The sequence below is a fragment of the Pipistrellus kuhlii genome, unplaced genomic scaffold (assembly GCF_014108245.1).
Source record: "Pipistrellus kuhlii isolate mPipKuh1 unplaced genomic scaffold, mPipKuh1.p scaffold_m20_p_14, whole genome shotgun sequence".
NCBI classification, from domain to species: domain Eukaryota; kingdom Metazoa; phylum Chordata; class Mammalia; order Chiroptera; family Vespertilionidae; genus Pipistrellus; species Pipistrellus kuhlii.
Window position 1 is genome coordinate 3,500,764 of NW_023425449.1, and position 17,785 is coordinate 3,518,548.

The 17,785-nt window shown below is 42.3% G+C and overlaps 1 protein-coding gene across 11 annotated transcripts in view; it reads left to right on the forward strand.

Annotated features, from left to right (window-relative positions):
• The window catches only part of CYRIB (CYFIP related Rac1 interactor B), a 71,492-nt gene extending 54,469 nt beyond the window's left edge, over positions 1 to 17,023 (forward strand). For 10 of the 11 annotated variants that reach the window (XM_036437554.1, XM_036437558.2, XM_036437563.2 and 7 more), the window contains 8 exons: positions 2,016 to 2,121; positions 7,857 to 7,993; positions 8,960 to 9,037; positions 10,918 to 11,034; positions 12,226 to 12,305; positions 13,396 to 13,522; positions 14,700 to 14,770; positions 16,317 to 17,023. In XM_036437554.1, coding sequence (XP_036293447.1) covers positions 2,016 to 2,121; positions 7,857 to 7,993; positions 8,960 to 9,037; positions 10,918 to 11,034; positions 12,226 to 12,305; positions 13,396 to 13,522; positions 14,700 to 14,770; positions 16,317 to 16,380 — 780 coding nt within the window. In that variant the 3' untranslated portion in view covers positions 16,381 to 17,023. Of the gene's footprint in view, positions 1 to 2,015; positions 2,122 to 7,856; positions 7,994 to 8,959; positions 9,038 to 10,917; positions 11,035 to 12,225; positions 12,306 to 13,395; positions 13,523 to 14,699; positions 14,771 to 16,316 lie in introns of those variants that run through there. The other variant, XM_036437562.1, reaches the window with a different exon arrangement.
• Positions 17,024 to 17,785: the final 762 nt, after the last annotated feature.

Genomic DNA, 17,785 nt, shown 5'->3' on the forward strand with positions numbered 1-17,785 from the left:
TCTTCTCCGTTTTCCTCTGGAATTTCAGTTCATCTCTTAATTCCATCTGTTCTTTCCTCTTTTACTGACTTTCTCCTTAGCATAAACACATACTCAGCAGTCCCGTTCTACCCAAAGAAACCTCCTGGCCTCTTTTTCTCATCTAAGGTAGAGTCTGTCAAACAAACAAGGCTTATTCTCTAGGATAAACCGCTAGAGATGGAGATAATGTTTTGATATATGTGTTGACAGTTTCAGTATTTTTGGAAATGAGAGTGAGAATACCTGCTCCATGACACCCTAACATTGACACTACCAAGCACCCTTGTGCGTGTTGGGCTGTGATTGGTGCTGAACTAAAATGTTCTGAGCAGCAGCAACGCTGGTGTGAAAGGAGAAGGAACCAGCATCATAAGGAGAACCATGACCTGTGGTCATGGCAGGGCAGCCTTGTCTTCAGTTCTGAACCCAGCACGGCCAGGAAAGAGTTAACTGTGCTCGCTTGTGGCAGTGGGTGGCATTTGCTGAAGCATTTGATAGTATGAGAATGAGCAGATATTCGAAATATCATTCTTAGATCCTTCAAAAAAAGTTGGCTAGGCTTCTCAAGAGAAGAAAGCAAATTTAAAGTTTTTATCTATTTGCTCATTTCCTGAGTAATAAATAAAATAAACAAGTTTCTACTTGTTATAAAACATTACTGAGACTGGGCTTGAAGCTAAAAGGATTTTTCATATACAGCAGGATAATATTACAGTTCCTTTGAAATATTCATATTAATATGAAATAAAGATTGTCAGATTTTTTAACATTAAAATATTTCTATATTGTCACATAAATGAGATTTACTTTGGACTCCTATAATGTTTAAGCATCATTTAAATTTTTTTTAAATGATGAACATTTTAAATCAAGAACATTTACATATATAGTGGCAAGCTTATAAAGCAAATTGCTTAAATAATATATAGCCCATTTAGTTCGTAGCTAATTTATTCAGAGCTTCTTTTAAATTTACCTGGTTTCAATTTTTGTTTACATTCCTGTTTTTTGGTTTTGTGTAGACAGAGTGCTAGCACCTTGGGAAAATGTAAACATTAGTACCTCCTGATCATGTTTATGAGTAGCCCCCAAGCCCTGCCGTGGGTGTGAGTTTCAGCTTTCCGATGGTGTGTTTAGCTTGTTGGAAGATGTCAGAGAAAGCAAACCAGGTTGTTGAGAAAGACATTAAGTTTCATAAAGGGTTAATAAAGCATCTATAAGCAAAATAAAAATACAAATAAGAAAATACATTTCTTTGGGAAGAACCCTCTAAATTAATAGAAAATTGCTTAGTAGTTTGAAAGACGGGAATAGAGAAAGGCATTTGCACGTCAAATTAGGATCTATAGATTGTGGTCTATTTCCTCTCCTTTCAGATTTGAAACTAGTTTTTATCTTATTATTTGGGAAAACCCAAGAAAACTTGGATTCCAGAATAATACTTTAGTTATAGGAAGTAAGTGTGACAATTTCTGAATTCCATCTTTCAAGTTGATTTGGGTTCTTAATTTGGTAAGTCTCTAAACTACTTTGGACCCTGGAATTTGAATTATTCAAAGTTTCATACTCTGTTCCACAGTTGGCATCTTATTTGATTGATTGCCTAACTTCCCGGTTTCTTTTTATTCTGCTAAAATTTTTTTTTGAAAGAGTACTGCTAAGAAAGCCTGTCTGTGATATGCAAAACAATATAAATGGTTTCTTTTTGTGGTTCTAAAAGGTATCAAGGCGTAATATATTTAACCAGCATGCATGTGTCATCCTATTCCATTATATCCATGCCCATTGCAAGGATAACTAAAAGTGTGTATGATAGCGTTAAGTATCCAGGGTGTTGGGAAGGCCCTCTCTCAGCATTCCTGTGTCCATTGTTCTGTATTTTATAGATTGTTCCAGGGTTTCCAATATTTGTTAAGACATATATTTTAATGTAAAAAGAATGCTCCTGGACTTTTAGAACTCTTAACTTTTTTCCCCCCCTTTCAATTTTGAAGGCCATCCAGCATCCAGCAGATGAGAAGTTACAAGAGAAGGCATGGGGTGCGGTTGTCCCACTAGTAGGCAAATTAAAGAAATTTTATGAATTTTCTCAGAGGTTAGGTAAGTTGAAAGTTTTGTAATTATAACTTCCCTAGTGAAAAATGCATTTATTGCCGGGACCGGTTTGGCTCAGTGGATAGAGCATCGGACTGCGGACTGAAAGGTCCCGGGTTCGATTCCGGGCAAGGGCATGTACCTGGTTGCAGGCACATCCCCAGTAGGGGGTGTGCAAGAGGCAGCTGATCGATGATTCTCTCTCATAGATGTTTCTAACTCTATCCCTCACTTTTCCTCTCTGTAAAAAATCAATAAAATATATTAAAAAAGAAAAAGAAAGAAAAAAAAAGAAAAATGCATTTATTGGTGCCACCAGAAGTAATTTAGAGTATTTTATGTTCACATTGCTATATTAATGTGCTATATATGTGAAGCAAGTTCGTTAGACTGTGGATATTACAGCATAAACCTAGGTCTTTATTTAGACTGTTGTCCCCGACACATTAGCACTTCCATAAGGCAAGCTATGCTTTCATTGCAGTCTAAAGGGTCCTAACGAGAGAAGCCACTTGGTAGAAGTCCTCTCCAGCAAACCCTCTCTCCCACATGCAGGAGCTAATCCGTAGGCCCTGCAATAGTTAGATTTTGATGTTCTTAAAATCATTGCTGATTAGGATCAGTTAGTGGATGGATCTAAAACTACAGGTTGAGAACTAGGGAGCCAATAGGAAAAGCCACTGTGAGACCCAAACTGTGCCTTCACTACAACCAGTAAACAGTTGGGATTCTCTTCCTTGGAGAAGTGGTCAAAGTGAGATCTAGACATCGAGCTGCTGGTTAATTTGAAAGCTGTACATTGGAAGGGCTTTCTGTGTGACATTGTGGACATACTGGAGGAGCAGGTTAGGTATATCTGAAATTTGAAAAATGTAAATAGAAGTTTTTGACACGTTTTATATAGTTTTGAATCTCATAAAGATGTTATATGTTTTAAGTGAATTTGGTAAGAAACCATGCAGTAAGGTAAGAGTCAACCTGGGGGCTCATGCACTAAGTTTAGGCCTGAGATGTGATTTCTTGGAGCCCTAGTTTTAAAAAAATTCCTCATCAGATGCCAGGTTTAAAACTTGCTAATTCTTTGTGTTTTGGTGTTAAGTCTTGAGTTATTTGATGAAATCAGTAGTTTAAGTGCCAGTTGGTCAGTTCATCTGCATGTCAGTTGCCCGGAGCTAAGTGACAAGCATCTCTATTTATTACTTAGAGCATCTGCTTTCTAGTTTAGTAGGTTCCCAAGGCTTCCTGGTTTTTATATCTTGCTTTTCATATTCTTTTATGTTAGGTCCTTGGCCATTTGTGTTTGCAACTTTTCCTTTAAAGTTTAAGTTCTTTTTTTTAAAAAAAAAAAACCTATTTTTTTTTTTTTAATAAGAGAATTGCTATTTTTCTTAGATACAGTATGCACTGTTAAGTATGAAGACATATATTGGTTGAGATAGAAGTATTTGGTAAATTATCCTTTTCTAACTAAAGATAAGAATTGTAATTTATTTTCCTAAGCACTGCAGTCAGCTTTTTTATGCTATTTGCCTTTCAGTCAAATATCTCTATCGTCTGTAGCTTGGTAGCTTCAGACCACTGGCTTTGGCCTTGTAATCATGGTGGTCAGGACTCCTTCATATTTAGAGAGTTTTCTGTGCCTCTGGTTTCTGGCTGCATTTATAGTTGAATTGCTTTAGATGGTGCTGTTGTCTTACTAAGGCTCACTCTAGTCTCAGCATTTACCAACGAAGAAAGGACAATTATAAAATAGGCCAAACCAGTCGTTTTATCATACCAGGAATTGAATCGGGCTCCTGGTAGGGGTTCCATCATGGGTGCTATGATCCATTTCAGCAGAGGCATGTGGTAACACAGGTAATAAATAGCTAAGAGCATCAGTGTCCATGCTGTCACCTTGAGTCTTCATCATGGTACTCTGGGGCCTCGGTAAAGTCAGGAGCATTGTATGCATTTAAGACCTGATGGCTTACTCCTCATATCTTGTCCAGTAACCTGACTAGCAATGCTTCCAGTTTTTGCTTACAGGATGCATATCTTTGCTTGCATATGATAGGAACTCAGTGCTTGTTGAATGAGTGATGCATTAATGAACATACACATCTGCTATATCAAATGTGTGTTGGGTATTTAGGAGAAGAAATAAATGGATTTTAGGCTTTGGTGGCATAATGGCCTATGTTTGAATTCTGGTTTGTTAGCTGTGTGGTCTTGGCCACATCTTGGTTTAAATTCTCTGAACTTTAGTATCCTGTCTGGTCCTCCAGTCTGTTGCGTCTTCTGCTTTATGTCCACTAAACCTCTCTAGTCTCTTCTCTTCCTACCTCACTGTTGAGCCAGAGATGAGGATAAACACCACAGACAGCACACAGAGCACCACACCAGCATCAAATGAGCATGGTCCTTCAGAATCCTGCAATCTCAAGGAGAGAGTGGCTTGGCCTGGGCACTGCAGATTACCACAGGGTGCATTCCAGAAGAGGGAACTCGATCCCTTGCGGCTTATTTATGGAGGGACAGGAAAGGGGTCACTGAATAATCTGGAAGATACTTAGCTTTGTCCATAGCCCTTACTCTTGCTGGCCTGGGAAACACCCTGTCCTTGGATATTGGTCTCAGGCCTTCCTGGTTGAGACATAATATGAGGGAGGTTACATGATTAGACAGTAGACAAACTGTGTTGTCTCTTCTCAGTCTTTCTCCCTCCTGTTCAGGGACTTATTACAGAGACCACGTCCAAGGGTCATAATGAGTGAGTTTATGCAGCACGTTGAGTCTTGGTCACAGGGCTAAATGTACCAAAATCTATTAAAAGGTCTCCTAGTGCCCACAATAATTATGGTCATGTCTCTTGGCTGTCCTAAATCCCCCCAGACCACATCCTTTGGGTCCTCTTCTGAGGATTCAGCGACTGGTCTCTGATACTAGGTGGATGGCAGTTGGTGAGAATAAATGGCTCTTGTCTCTCAAGGGGAACTTTCTTCTTGGTCCTGAGCTTCAGCCATTCATAGAAGTTCTCTTAAGTTCATTGGCCAACCCAACTTAGTCATATACTTGAGTCCACCGCTAGAGGGCAATGTCTCCTGTCTACCAGAGTGGTAGAGTGCTTTGAATGCTGAAATTAATCCCGAGACTTTATAAAATCTAGTAAATGCAAAAATTTTTGTAACAGTCCAGTTTTTTTAAATAGTATTGGTGGGTGTGTTTTCTTAAGTGTTCTTTCCTGCTCTCATCTCTCCCAAACTTTGCTTTCTACTAACATTAACTCTGGTACACAGAATAAATCGTGGGAGACATAAACCATTTTTCACAGTAGCCAAAAAATCTTATTCCTCTTAATTGATTTTTCACATCCACATTGCAGCTCTAGGAGCCAGCCATAGGCCTACAATTCATTCTCCACAGTGCAGGTGAGGTGGTGAATGTAAATGCTAATCTGTAATGCCCCTGTTTACATAGTTTTTCCAGGGATATCAGAATGACAAGGCCAGGGTGCTCATATGGCACACACATTATGTGCATACTAGAGGCCCAGTGCACAATGAAAGGAAATTAATTAGAAGAAATATTTTAATAGTGCTATTCACCCTTTCTCCATAATAGAAGTGTCAACCAAATTCACTGTCCACAATGACAGATGGAAACACATGTGTGCAATTGTCGCCAGCGAGCGCTTTATATATATAAACTTGTTTAATTAGACTTGCTTTCTGATGCAGCTAAACTTTTTCCAGCCCAGTGAAGCACCCCAACTTCTCTTTCAGGTCATTGTCAGCAACATAGCAGTAAATATCAACACAAAACAGATTATTATTGTAGATGATGCAGGGAAAACAAAGGGTGAAATATTTAACTGTAGACTGCTATCTATTTGACTATATTCTAAGCAGTGAGAGAACCTGAAGTCAGGTCCAACATTTCTTCTCTTCAGTTGGGTCAAGTTTCTAAACTTTCTAAATTCCGTTTTCCAGCTAATGAAAAGAAAATAGGATTCTACCAAGTCTCTATCTATCTATACTCCAGGACTTCTGTGAGGATCAAATGAGATGAGGCATGGGAAAATACTTCACAGACATTTGGTTAAAGCGTGAAATGTTTTCACCTTGCCCTAAATGGTTTGGCTCAGTGGATAGAGCATTGGCCTGTGGACTGATGGTTGGAGGGACACTTAATATTGACCTTTTATTCAGAGAGAGATTGTTTTAATCTCCTCCACGTGCTCTATCCACCGGTATTGGTATTGCAGTGTACTACGTCATGCTTTGGCCCCAGCCTTGTCTGCACACTCTTCGTCATCCTTAGTGGACAATCCATTCTCAGCTCAGATGTCACTTACTCAGGGAGGTCTTTTACTGAACTTCAACTAGATGAGGTCCTATTTTATATCTTTCCATAATACCAAGCATTTCTTCTTAACACACATCACAAATGTAATAATTTCTCTTTCTTTTCTGTATAATCAGGCTCCAGTGGCCATAGGGAGCTGACTATCCCGTCATCTCTGTTTCCCCAGTGCCTGGCACATAGTAGGCAGTCAATATGTTTTTTGACTTTTATAAAAGGATATTATCTACCATTTGGAGTTATTGTGTGGATGACAGATAATGTCTATGTAGTGTCTAGCCCAGTATCTGGCACATAAAAGACACATAAGTATGTATGGCTGGTAGTAATCAGATTAATATTTCATGAAGTTACAGGCGGCCAGGCAGAATGCTGCTTTATTTGAGAGACGGCTTAATATGGTGGAAAGATAGGCCTGTAGAGTCAGAAACACCTGGCATTTGCTAGCTGCACTCTTGGGGTCTAATCTCTTTGAAACTCAGTTTATCCACGGGATATCCATGTCATAATTGATGCTGAAAGTTAAATGAGAGAGTGGGTTAAACTCACTGGATGGGTGTTGGTTCACCATTAAGTAAGTCTTCATCAATAGGAGAGCTGATATTTTTTTAAGTTAAGGGTTGATGATCTAACAAATTTATTATCATTAAAAAATTCTTGTTTATTGACCTGACACTTACTCATTAATTTCTGATCATCATCTGACTCTAAGCTGTTTTTTTTTTTCTGAATAGAGTCTAGCATTGTTTTTTGATTCTGTAATCTGTAACTAAGTTAGTGTGATTTCTATAACTTTTTTTGAATGAAATGCCACTATTTACATTTTTAAATTCAATATTGATTAACTTGGCATTCCAAAAGTAGCACTTATTTTAAAACCATTTTTCTTAAACTCAGAAAGCTAATTATTAAATCAAAATATTTGTTTCCTTTAGTAATTGAAAGAAAACAGTTTCTGTTTATAAATAAGCAGCAAATTCAAAGTATGAGAAGTTGGTCCTTCGTTCCTAGCCATGGACAGATTTGACCGTGTGGTCATAGGGCCACTGTAGACATTACTTGGCTGTGGGTAACAATGACCATTTCATAACAGTCAACACTGCAGATTGGTAAATGTATTATAGTATAAAGGGCGCTCTCTGATCCTTTTACATTTTGTAAAAGGTTCCATTTTGCATTACTTTAAATTTGAGTTTATAGATTACAAAACTGAATTAGTCTCTCTAAGGTTTTTATTCTAAATAGTATCAGTTTGTGTGATTGTATTTAGATGATCTGGATTTTAAAAGGAACTTGCATGGAATTTGAAGTCATAACATTTATAAATTGTTCACTTTCTAATTAACAAATACCAGGAGATACAAACAACATTTAAATCTTTTCTTTTTTTCCTTTAGAAGCAGCATTAAGAGGCCTTCTGGGAGCCTTGACAAGTACCCCATACTCTCCCACCCAGCACCTAGAGCGAGAGCAGGCTCTCGCTAAGCAGTTCGCAGAAATCCTTCACTTCACACTCCGGTTTGATGAACTCAAGGTAGGATTCCTGCTGGCCTTGACTTTATGAAAGCATGTGTCCCTCCTAGAACATCAGGAGGGACGCGTGGAGACCTAGCTGAAATGTGCTTAAGTGATGGCTGATGTCCTTAGCAAAAAGGAAACTGGGTATAAAAGTCATGGCAGGCCTTTTGATACATGCATAGCAAATTACCCAATATTCAACCTTCACTTAACTTCGTTTAAAAAAGATCTCTGAAAGAATATTGATCTTTTCTGATATATTTTTTTCCTTTCTGCTCACCTCCAGTTTATCTCAATTTTCTTTTATATAAAAATGTTAACTCCTGAGTTTACCTATCTATGTGCTTGTCTGCCTGCCTCCCTCCACTATGGGAGGGGTGTGTGTGGAAGCAAGCACTAGCTCTCCCAGCACCTGGGAGCAGGCCCTGTGACTTCCCAGGCCCTCGGATGCCTTGCCTGGGAAATGGAAGAGCAGGATTCCTAACTTCAGCCTTCTATGATTACATCTCAGACAGCTGTTCTCTTTTATTAACACTTACAGCACAGATGATTTACATACACAATTTTAGTCTGTCTGGAGATTGTCCTGTTGACCATGTATGCTTGTTTCTGGTGTAATTCCAAAGCAAGTGCCTGCAGAGTTTTTCTTGTTTTCGTCTTTTGGTAATCCTATGTTTTGGCAAAGCACCTTTTAGTATATTAAGTGAAATTATTGAGAAAAAGAAGGGAAACTTACCATGACTAAAAAACAGTCTGTACATTTTTAATGTTCAGTGGGGACTGAGTGTATTGTGAACATGATTTACTTGTTCACACACCAAAAAAAGCCATCTTGGTGATACCAGTTTTATTTGTTAAAAGTGTTACTACAAATTGGGAATGCTACTTCACTAGTTAAAAGTGTATTTAGTAGATTTTCACTTAATTTTTTCAGTATCATTTATTACCTACTCCATTATTCTTTCACAACTGTCTTCTTTAGATGACAAATCCTGCCATACAGAATGATTTCAGCTATTATAGAAGAACATTGAGTCGAATGCGGATTAATAACGTTCCAGTAAGTTAACACTTTGAATTAGGGGTGGTAATAATAACTCATCTCTTGGTTAGTACAAGTTCTTCTTTTATTTGTTCATTTGCTCATTCATTCTGATAAAATTAAAGCTAGTAAGCAAGCTGTGGGCCACCACAGGTGTGGGAAGAAAGAGCAAAATGTAGGAAACCATATGGTATTGACTCCTCCGACACACTTGTTCTCTTAAATTTCTACGACTACAATAAAATTTTTTGTCTATGTGACATTGATGCCGGATTTCTCTGTGTAGTCTCATTTTAACGACATAATAATTTGTGAGTTGGTGGATTTGAGTGTTTTGTCCCCATATTCATCGAATGGAAGACTCCGGGGAGGAACCGGTCTGGGAGAGTGTGGCTGGGGGTCTGGCTGGCTGAGGGAGTGGCTTCTGTGCCTGCTCCTGCCTAGCAGAGCACTGCTTCTGCTGCTTTAGGCGCATGAGCCTCTGGACTCCTCCTCCTCTCAGCTGTTTCATACCCTTTCTGCTGCGGAGGAGTCAGAGGTCTGTCATGAGGAAAACCTTAAATTTGAAGAAATATTACATTTTTCTCGATATATTGAGGACCTACTTGTGTGAAAAAGAGGGAAATTTCTAGGATCAGCCCTAGCCTCTAGTAGACAGTTTAATAAAGAATACTGCATAGATGTATGAAAAGATGCTGAGTGGCACCAGAGGTTAAAAACACCAAAGGACGCCATTCTTTTTCTTCTTCATTGATGAGTGTTGTGTGAGGTGGTTGCTCCTAAGACAGGTCCTGGGTTGGGGGAAGAAGCAGCTGTGCCTTGCATTGGTTAGATTTTGCGAAGCCCAGTTGCTGCTGTGAGACTGCCTATCACCTGCAAATAAAGTAAAAGCACCACACTCAGTGCTCTGTGAGAGCCGTCACTCAGGGCCAGAGACACCAGTCATCTTGAACTGTCATTCGATATCAACAGTTTTAAGTCAATTCGGTCCTTGCCAAGTGAGGAGTCTCTCCAAGGGCTTCCCCGTGTCACCTGCTGACTGCATCCCAGGTGGAAGCCCCCCGCACGCCCCTTTCCACAGTCGTTCTGTAGCCGGAGAGCTCATTGTCTGACCGGTGGTCTTCTTTCATGGTACACCTGCCCACGGTCATCAGCTTGCTTGCTTTACAACACTGATGTTGTCATTCCTTTTCTCTGATGTTTTACCTGGTTCACCAGCGCAGACAAGATGTTAGGCAGCATTTAACGCCCTCTCCGTCCACCCCACCTTCCTTCCCAGCCTGTCTTCCACTATTGCTGTTTCTTAGTACCCGGAACACATCGAGTTACGTGGAATTACACTTCCATGTCATTAGCGAGCATGCTCTTCCCCTCCACCGACGGGGTGAACCTGCCCAGCATCACCTCCAAAGCCCAGCCCGCCCATGAGTCCATTTTAGTTTCTTCCAGCCCAACTTAGCCTCACCCTCTCCGTGCTAGTGTGGGTGCGTGTGTTCCCTGAGGGGCAGGGTGCGATGTCATAGTCACCCTCCCATCCTCCACAGCATATAGAGTGATCCTGGTACCCAGAGCCAGCCTGTCAGTGTCCTATTTCATTGCTTAATATTTAAAATGCAGGGTGGGGCAAAGTATGTGAGTATGCAAAACAGAGCTTATTGCATTACTCTTAGTGAGTTTTTTCTCATACGAACAACTGTAAACCTACTTTTGTCCCACTCCGTATTTTTTAAAGAGGTTATCTTTTATAAAAAGTTTATTGTCCTTTTTAATCTTTATTTTTGAAAACTACTTGAAGGTCTAAAATATAGTTTGAGTATTTATTAGACTAATTTAGCAAGCATGAGACCCTGTGTAATCATCTCTGGGCTGATGGCCAGGTGCTCTTACTTTCCATGCAGGCAGAAGGAGAAAATGAAGTAAACAATGAGCTGGCAAATCGAATGTCTTTGTTTTATGCCGAGGCAACGCCGATGCTGAAGACCTTAAGTGATGCCACAACAAAGTTTGTATCAGAGGTGAGCATTGCCGGGAAGTTTCTCTGTGGTGCTGCTCTGCCTGTCTGCGCACACAATGACGCAGCACGTCCCGAGACTGGGAATACCAGCTCTAAGCCCCTGCCCCGAGGCCCACGTGTGCACAAGGACCCACCTGTTTGCAGCCTCCCTCTGGGTGTATGGTTGACACCCCAGTCGTATTGTGACCAAACCAAAGTCTTGATTTTTCACCAACCCCGCCCTTGGCCCAGTCTCTCCTGTCTCAGTTGAGAGTACCACTGTAGCCCAGCTGGTATTGCTCTGGTTGAGGGTCGACCAACCCACCAAGAGGTCACTGGTTCAATTCCCGGTCAGGGCATATGCCCAGGTTGAGGGCTTGATTCCTGCTAGAGGGTGTGCAGGAGGCAGCTAATTGATGTTGATTCTCTCCCATTGATGCTTCTACCTCTCCCTTATCTCTCTAAAATCAATAAAAACACTTTTTTTTTTTTTTAAAGAGTACCACTGTAAAGGCAGATCTTGTTTTATTATGCTTCACCTTACTGCACTTCACAAATGTTGCATTCTTTACAAATTGAAGGCAAGACCTCCCACCCGCCAAGAGTACGACTCGCTTTATTGCAGTTGTCTGGAACCGAACCCGCAATATCTCCGAGGTCCGCCTATGCAAATAACTATGGCTAAATTCCTTTCTTTATCTCACCCCTTCAGACAGTCTTACCGGCTCCAGTATAAATGCTGAATCTGAAAACTGAACCCCTCTCTTGCTTCCTCTCCACATGAGCCCACTCCCTCTCACCTGGATGACTATTCTGATTGCTCTTATTCCACTCTGGCCCCTGGTAGTCCTTTCTCCATAGAGCAGCCAAGTCTTCTTAAAACAGAAACCTCGTTTCCTTCCTCTGCTCAGCATGTTTCCAGTGACTTTCCAGTTCCCTTGAGATGAAATCCACACAGTCCTGGCCTCCAGCCCTGTCTGTGTGCTGCGCTGTTTCCCCAGCCTGAATGCACGCCTCTCGGAGACAGGCCACAGCTGCCTAGCTGGGCTATATCCTCAGAGCTGAGAGCAGTACCTAGGATCAAAATGAAGAGTAGGAACCAAATATTAAAGTTGCCAATTTTTCATGTTATGGTAGGTTTTATTATAGCTATATATATATACACCTATATACTAATTCACTTTCACTCTCTGTTTTCCATGCACCTTGACAGAATAAGAACTTACCCATAGAAAACACCACGGACTGTCTGAGCACCATGGCCAGCGTGTGCAGAGTCATGCTGGAAACGCCGTGAGTATCGTGTGGGCCAGTCTCTCACTTGCATAATCCTGAGGAATGGTTGCCCAGATGGGAACATGTCGTAATTGTAAGGTGGAAATTAAGGCAATTCCAGGTAACTAGTGTAATATTTGAGCAAAATTAAAATAACTTGGCAGCTTCATGGAACTTCTGGTTAACTGTCGGTCCTGCTGCTTTTCAGGTGCCTGAGACCAGCCAGACTAACTGAGACTCTTCCTAATGGAGATTTTGTGGGGCTTTGGGGGAAGGGGAGGAGTTTTAATGCTCTTTCCGTTTTGGTTTTTATAAACATTCTCTACTGCTCACCCCCTTTCCTCTGTATGAGTCCTCAGTCTTCATTTTTTCACCACTCGCCTGAGTGTCCTCCTGGGTTCTCCTCTCACGCCGTTCAGGATGTCTGCCGCATGCTGTTGTAGGCAGAAAGACTCCATATGGTCTTACTTATAACCGGGGCTTTTGTGGAGCTTTGCGTTTTCCACAGTACTATTGTGTACCCCGCCTCCCAGGAGACCTTAGGAAGCATGAGGGCATCTGTTCACCCTCCTTCCTCTCTTCCTCCCTTAGGAGGTGAGGCCTGGGGAGTGAAGGCACTTGTGCACAGTGACCGACCCCATAAGCGCAGGACCCTTCATCCCTGGCCAGAATTCTCTACTGGGGCAGGAGGCCTTTTATATGGACAGATGAGAGAATAATACAATCACATTTTAGGGAATTAAAATCCACTAATGCAGTAATGTGTTGAGATAAATCAGCCCAGACACACTCGCTCAGTTAAGCTGGTGACTTTTTCATCACATTGGTGATAGCACTTATTCACAAACTTTCACTTGGGAGCTATTTTGGGTTTCTCAAAAATGGTCTGATCTCTGCTAGCATAGTATACTCAGGTGCATAGAGAGACCGTGGGAGGTAAGTGCTGACTGCCCCCCACCCCTGGCTGGGAGCGCTATTACAGGGAAGAGGGGCGGCTTCCTGTTAGCACCTCTCAGGTTAACAGTGTGTCTTCCAGCATCAGCTTGAGAGTTGAATCAGCGCATTCGTTTGTGACGAGCCTCATGCATCGTGTCCTCTCTGCCCTCAGGGAATACAGAAGCAGGTTTACAAACGAAGAGACCGTGTCGTTCTGCTTGAGGGTAATGGTGGGCGTCATCATACTCTATGACCATGTACATCCAGTGGGAGCATTTGCTAAAACCTCAAAAATTGATGTAAGTGGCCTTGTTTCATGTAATTCCCATAATAAAAGCCAGAGGCTGTTTGACGTGAAGAGCCGGCAGGCGGCACCGTCACGGAGCCCAGGCTGCCAGTCTGTGATGTGCTGGCCTCCTCCGGCAGTGTTCCTCCAGCCTGGGTACAGGCGGGAGAATGACGGAAGGAGTGTTGTCGTTTAGAGCACGTCCTTGTAGGGAGACCTCACACTCCTGCATATTGGGCAATATAAATAATCTGACATTAGAAAAAAATTGTATCCTTTCATTTGTTTGACCAAAGGCCATTTCAAACAAAGGATTTATATCTAAACATGCAGGGTAAGGTAAAAGTAGATTTAGCTTTATAAGTACAGAAACAGAGTTTATTCTTGCATTAATTATTAGTTAATTGCATTATTTTCCATGGGGACGATTATAGGCCTATCTTGCCCACCTATATGTGAAGCACCAGTAAAGGTGCTCCAGCTAATACAGGTGAAGACCACACATTTTCCCTCCTGCAGTCCTAGTAATCGGTGGCTCTGGCCAGGTTTCTCTGTTCTGTAACTTCTCTCCCTCTCACCTGTTCATCAGAATTATGACCAGGGCTGGCTGGGAATTGTCTTCTGGGTCCCTTTCCCAGCGGGGCAGGCTCTCAGCACTCCTGTCTGGATTGCTGACTGCCTGCATTAGTGCCCATTATGTGGAGAAGTGAGTTCATTTGTTGAGTGATTACTGTGTCCCAGGAATTTTTCACTCAATCTTTCCGAAATTACTCCTAAGGGAAATTTAGGGAAATGAAATAATACAATGGCTCGTGAATGGTGAGCAGGATTTGGGTATTTTGAGCCCATGTCACCATGTGTGTCTATCTGAAGAGCGCCTTCTTTCCTTGCCGGGTGTGTGTGTGTGTGTGTGTGTGTGTGTGTGTGTGTCCCTCTAAAAGGCCACTCAGCACCTTTAGGAAGTCCTTCCCTAGCTCAACTGGATTTCTCATTAGTATTGTTGACTGAGTTGGGTCTTAAAAAGTTTTATTTGACCAACGGAAAATAATAAGACTTGGGTATTTTTTTCTGTTTAAAAGTAATTCCATTTGTAGTGTGAGTTCTGTGGTTGCGGTGCTAGTGTAAGTATTAATGTTTTGAAAGTCATGTTAGATGAAAAAAGATTTTCACCTTTTCTGTTTTCTCCTTAGATGAAAGGTTGTATCAAAGTTCTTAAGGACCAGCCTCCTAATAGTGTAGAAGGTCTTCTCAATGCTCTCAGGTGGGTAAATGTCCCTGCACATGTGGGTCGGAAAGTGCGTGTAAGAACGTGCTTCACAGTGTGCGGAGCACAAGGCTGTGAACGTAAATGTTCACGTTAGGAACGTAAAGCTCTCCTTCTTATTGGTAATTTTGCTTCAGCTACCTAGTAAGCATATGTTTGTCTCTACTTCTCTAAGCATTTACTTTGAGTGCAGATATTTCTTTAATTTTTAAATTGATTTGAAACTAACCTAATAGGAATAGAGTTTAAATTTCTTAAATTCAGAGACGGTGTATGTGCCTGTTTATAATGATATATTCCTGTGTGAGATTCTTGTAAGCCAAGTTGATAGAGAGTAAGTTCTGCCTGAGCTATCTCCACGACATAGCCCACGTTCAAGCCTTGGGACCCTGTTTGCATTGCTCCTCGTCTGGTCCGAGCTTTGGTCACCTGGACCATGTAACAGCACCCCGGTTAGTCCCACTGCTGCTCCTTCTGCTCCCTCGGCGCCATAGCAACCCTTTGAGAACATCAGTGAAGTCACATCGCTCCCCTGCTTCGTATCCTGCCCTGGCCCTCACTGCCCTCAGAATAACCCCCACACTCCTCCCTGGGCCCGCAGCCTCTGCGTGAGCTGGGCGGTCCCCGCTCGGGCTTCCCTCCTTTGCAGGCAGCTCACCCTTCTGCATGCAGGTATCTTATCATCGCTCTTCTCTGCTCGCTTGTGAGCTCCTGGAGCCGCCTGGCACATAGTAGGCTTGCTTATTGGGTTTCTGCTGTTACAGAAATCCTGTCGTGAATCTTCTCTTAAAATACTTCTAGTGATTCTTTTTAGATTCTTAATTTGTATTTACAAACTTAGAGCAAAACAGCCCTGCCTGGAAATAATGTGCTTGAAGAACTGAGACATGGATGTGGCAGGTAGAACTGTCCTGAAGATGAATGCAGGACATTCTCGCTGTGCGGGAGCGAGGAAGTGGGCATCTAAGCTCTGTGGGCCACGTGGCCCTGTCCCAGCTCCTCAACTCTATGCGTAGTGAGAAGGTAGCCACAGGCCATGCTGAAGAGACTCCGTGTGGCTGCGTTCCAGTAAAACTGAAAACTCAGTTTGTATGATTTCCATGTTAACATGAAGTATTACTTATGTTTTTATTCACCCCCACCCCAGCCACCTAAAAATGTCAGAATACGCTCAGCTCATGGGCCATACAAAAATAGGTAGTAGGATAGATTTGGCTCAGAGGCTACAATTTTTCTGGCTCAGAGGCTACAATTTTTCGACCCCTGAGTTAGAACAATGATTTTCCTCTGAGTGAGAAGTTACAGTCAATTGTTTACTTGAGAATTTAAGCAGATATTCCCAACAGGGCAGTTCTAGCCGTTTCCCAGCTGCGGGCTCTGTGTCGGAAGGCCATGGGAGGACCAGCGCGGAGCCTGAGCCCGCTGACGCTGGGAGGGAAAGGCCTAACAGAGAAGGTGGCCTGGCCAGTTGCTCAGCTTCTCATAGAGCCGGATGCCAGTGATGTGTGTTTTTAACTCCATACATGGGTGTTTTTCCCGTTAGGTACACAACAAAACATTTGAACGATGAGACTACCTCCAAGCAAATCAAATCCATGCTGCAATGACACTCCGGAGCGAGCGCCTGCGGTGACCGCGGATGCAGTTTTTAGTGATTGCAATTACTCTCTCATTTACTCCCGCTTTATTTCTTTCTCTGTCCCTCTGCCCTCTTTTTTAATCATGTTCTTGTTCTTAAGACTTCTTTTCTGTGCCAAAATCTGTCAAGCTATACCCTGGAGGGGTTGCCTTTCAGACAGGCCGCCTGAGGCAGCTAATCATGCATCGCATTGGGGTCTCCACTGAGAGAAATTCTGTGACTTGAACTAAATATTTTTAAATGTGGATTTTTTTTGAAAACTAATATTTAATATTGCTTCTCCTGCATGGCGAAACTGCCTACTCTGCTATTTAAAACCCTCAATGACTTTATTTTCTACTGCCGCTTTTTCCATGTGCAGCCAAATGAAAATGTTTAAATTAATTGTGTTGTACAGATGGTACCCAACACAAAAACTTTTTTTAAATTAGTAAGACTGTTGTTTAAAGTTTTAAGTTTGCATTTTGACCTTTTTGTAAGGATGTATGTTGTGTGTTTAACCTTTATTAACTAACGTTAAAACTGTGATGTGTGCGTAGAGTATTACGTATGCATGTTCATGTTTAAAGAATGGCTGTTGATAAAATAAAAGTCAGCTTTCATTTTTCTAAGTGTGGCCTGGTTTCCTGAGGTTTGGTTTTAGGCTTCCAGGGCTATCCCATTGCATATTTTCACGAAATGCACGTAGACATTACACATTCTCTCTTCTATTAGGAGAGTGCTGGGTCTGTGAATAGCATTTTTCTTTAGTATTGTCTGTGTGCACCCCATTTCCATTGCTTTCCCAAGCTTGCCGAGGGCAGTAAGACCAGCGATGATGGACTGCTACCCTGCTTCCCTCTTGTGGATGGAGTAACTGAAGGACGCCCACTCTTGCGTGGTCTGGTTTCCCAGGAGCGAGGGTGCAGCAGGCGCAGAGGGGGAGGAAGAGCCTTCATGCTGGGAAGGGAGCGAGCGTGAGGGGCTTCCAGGAGAAGCTGAAGGCCCTGATCCCCCGCGTGGGAGAAAACAAGCATGCTTGTCGTTCAAGGCCCTAAAGCCTTACTTGGTGAATGTGCAGATGGGAGACTCTGCTTAAAGGCTCTCTAGTCCACGCAGGCCGGTACTTTAATGAGGACAGAGTCCAAGCTCTGACACCATTAAAAGGGTTACCTGTGGACGCGGCTCCTGGAGGCTCTGGGCAGCCTCACGGCCCAGCACGTGCTCGCCCATTGCAGCCGCCTCTGCGCTCACTGTTGAGACTGTTGCACACCATGTCCCACGTATGCCCTGAGCCTGTCAACTTCCTCCCTCACATCCACCTGATCTTTTGAGGACCAGCCCTGGGGAGAGCATTCTCCAGTTTTTTCTGGGCCCTTCTGAGAGTATTGTTC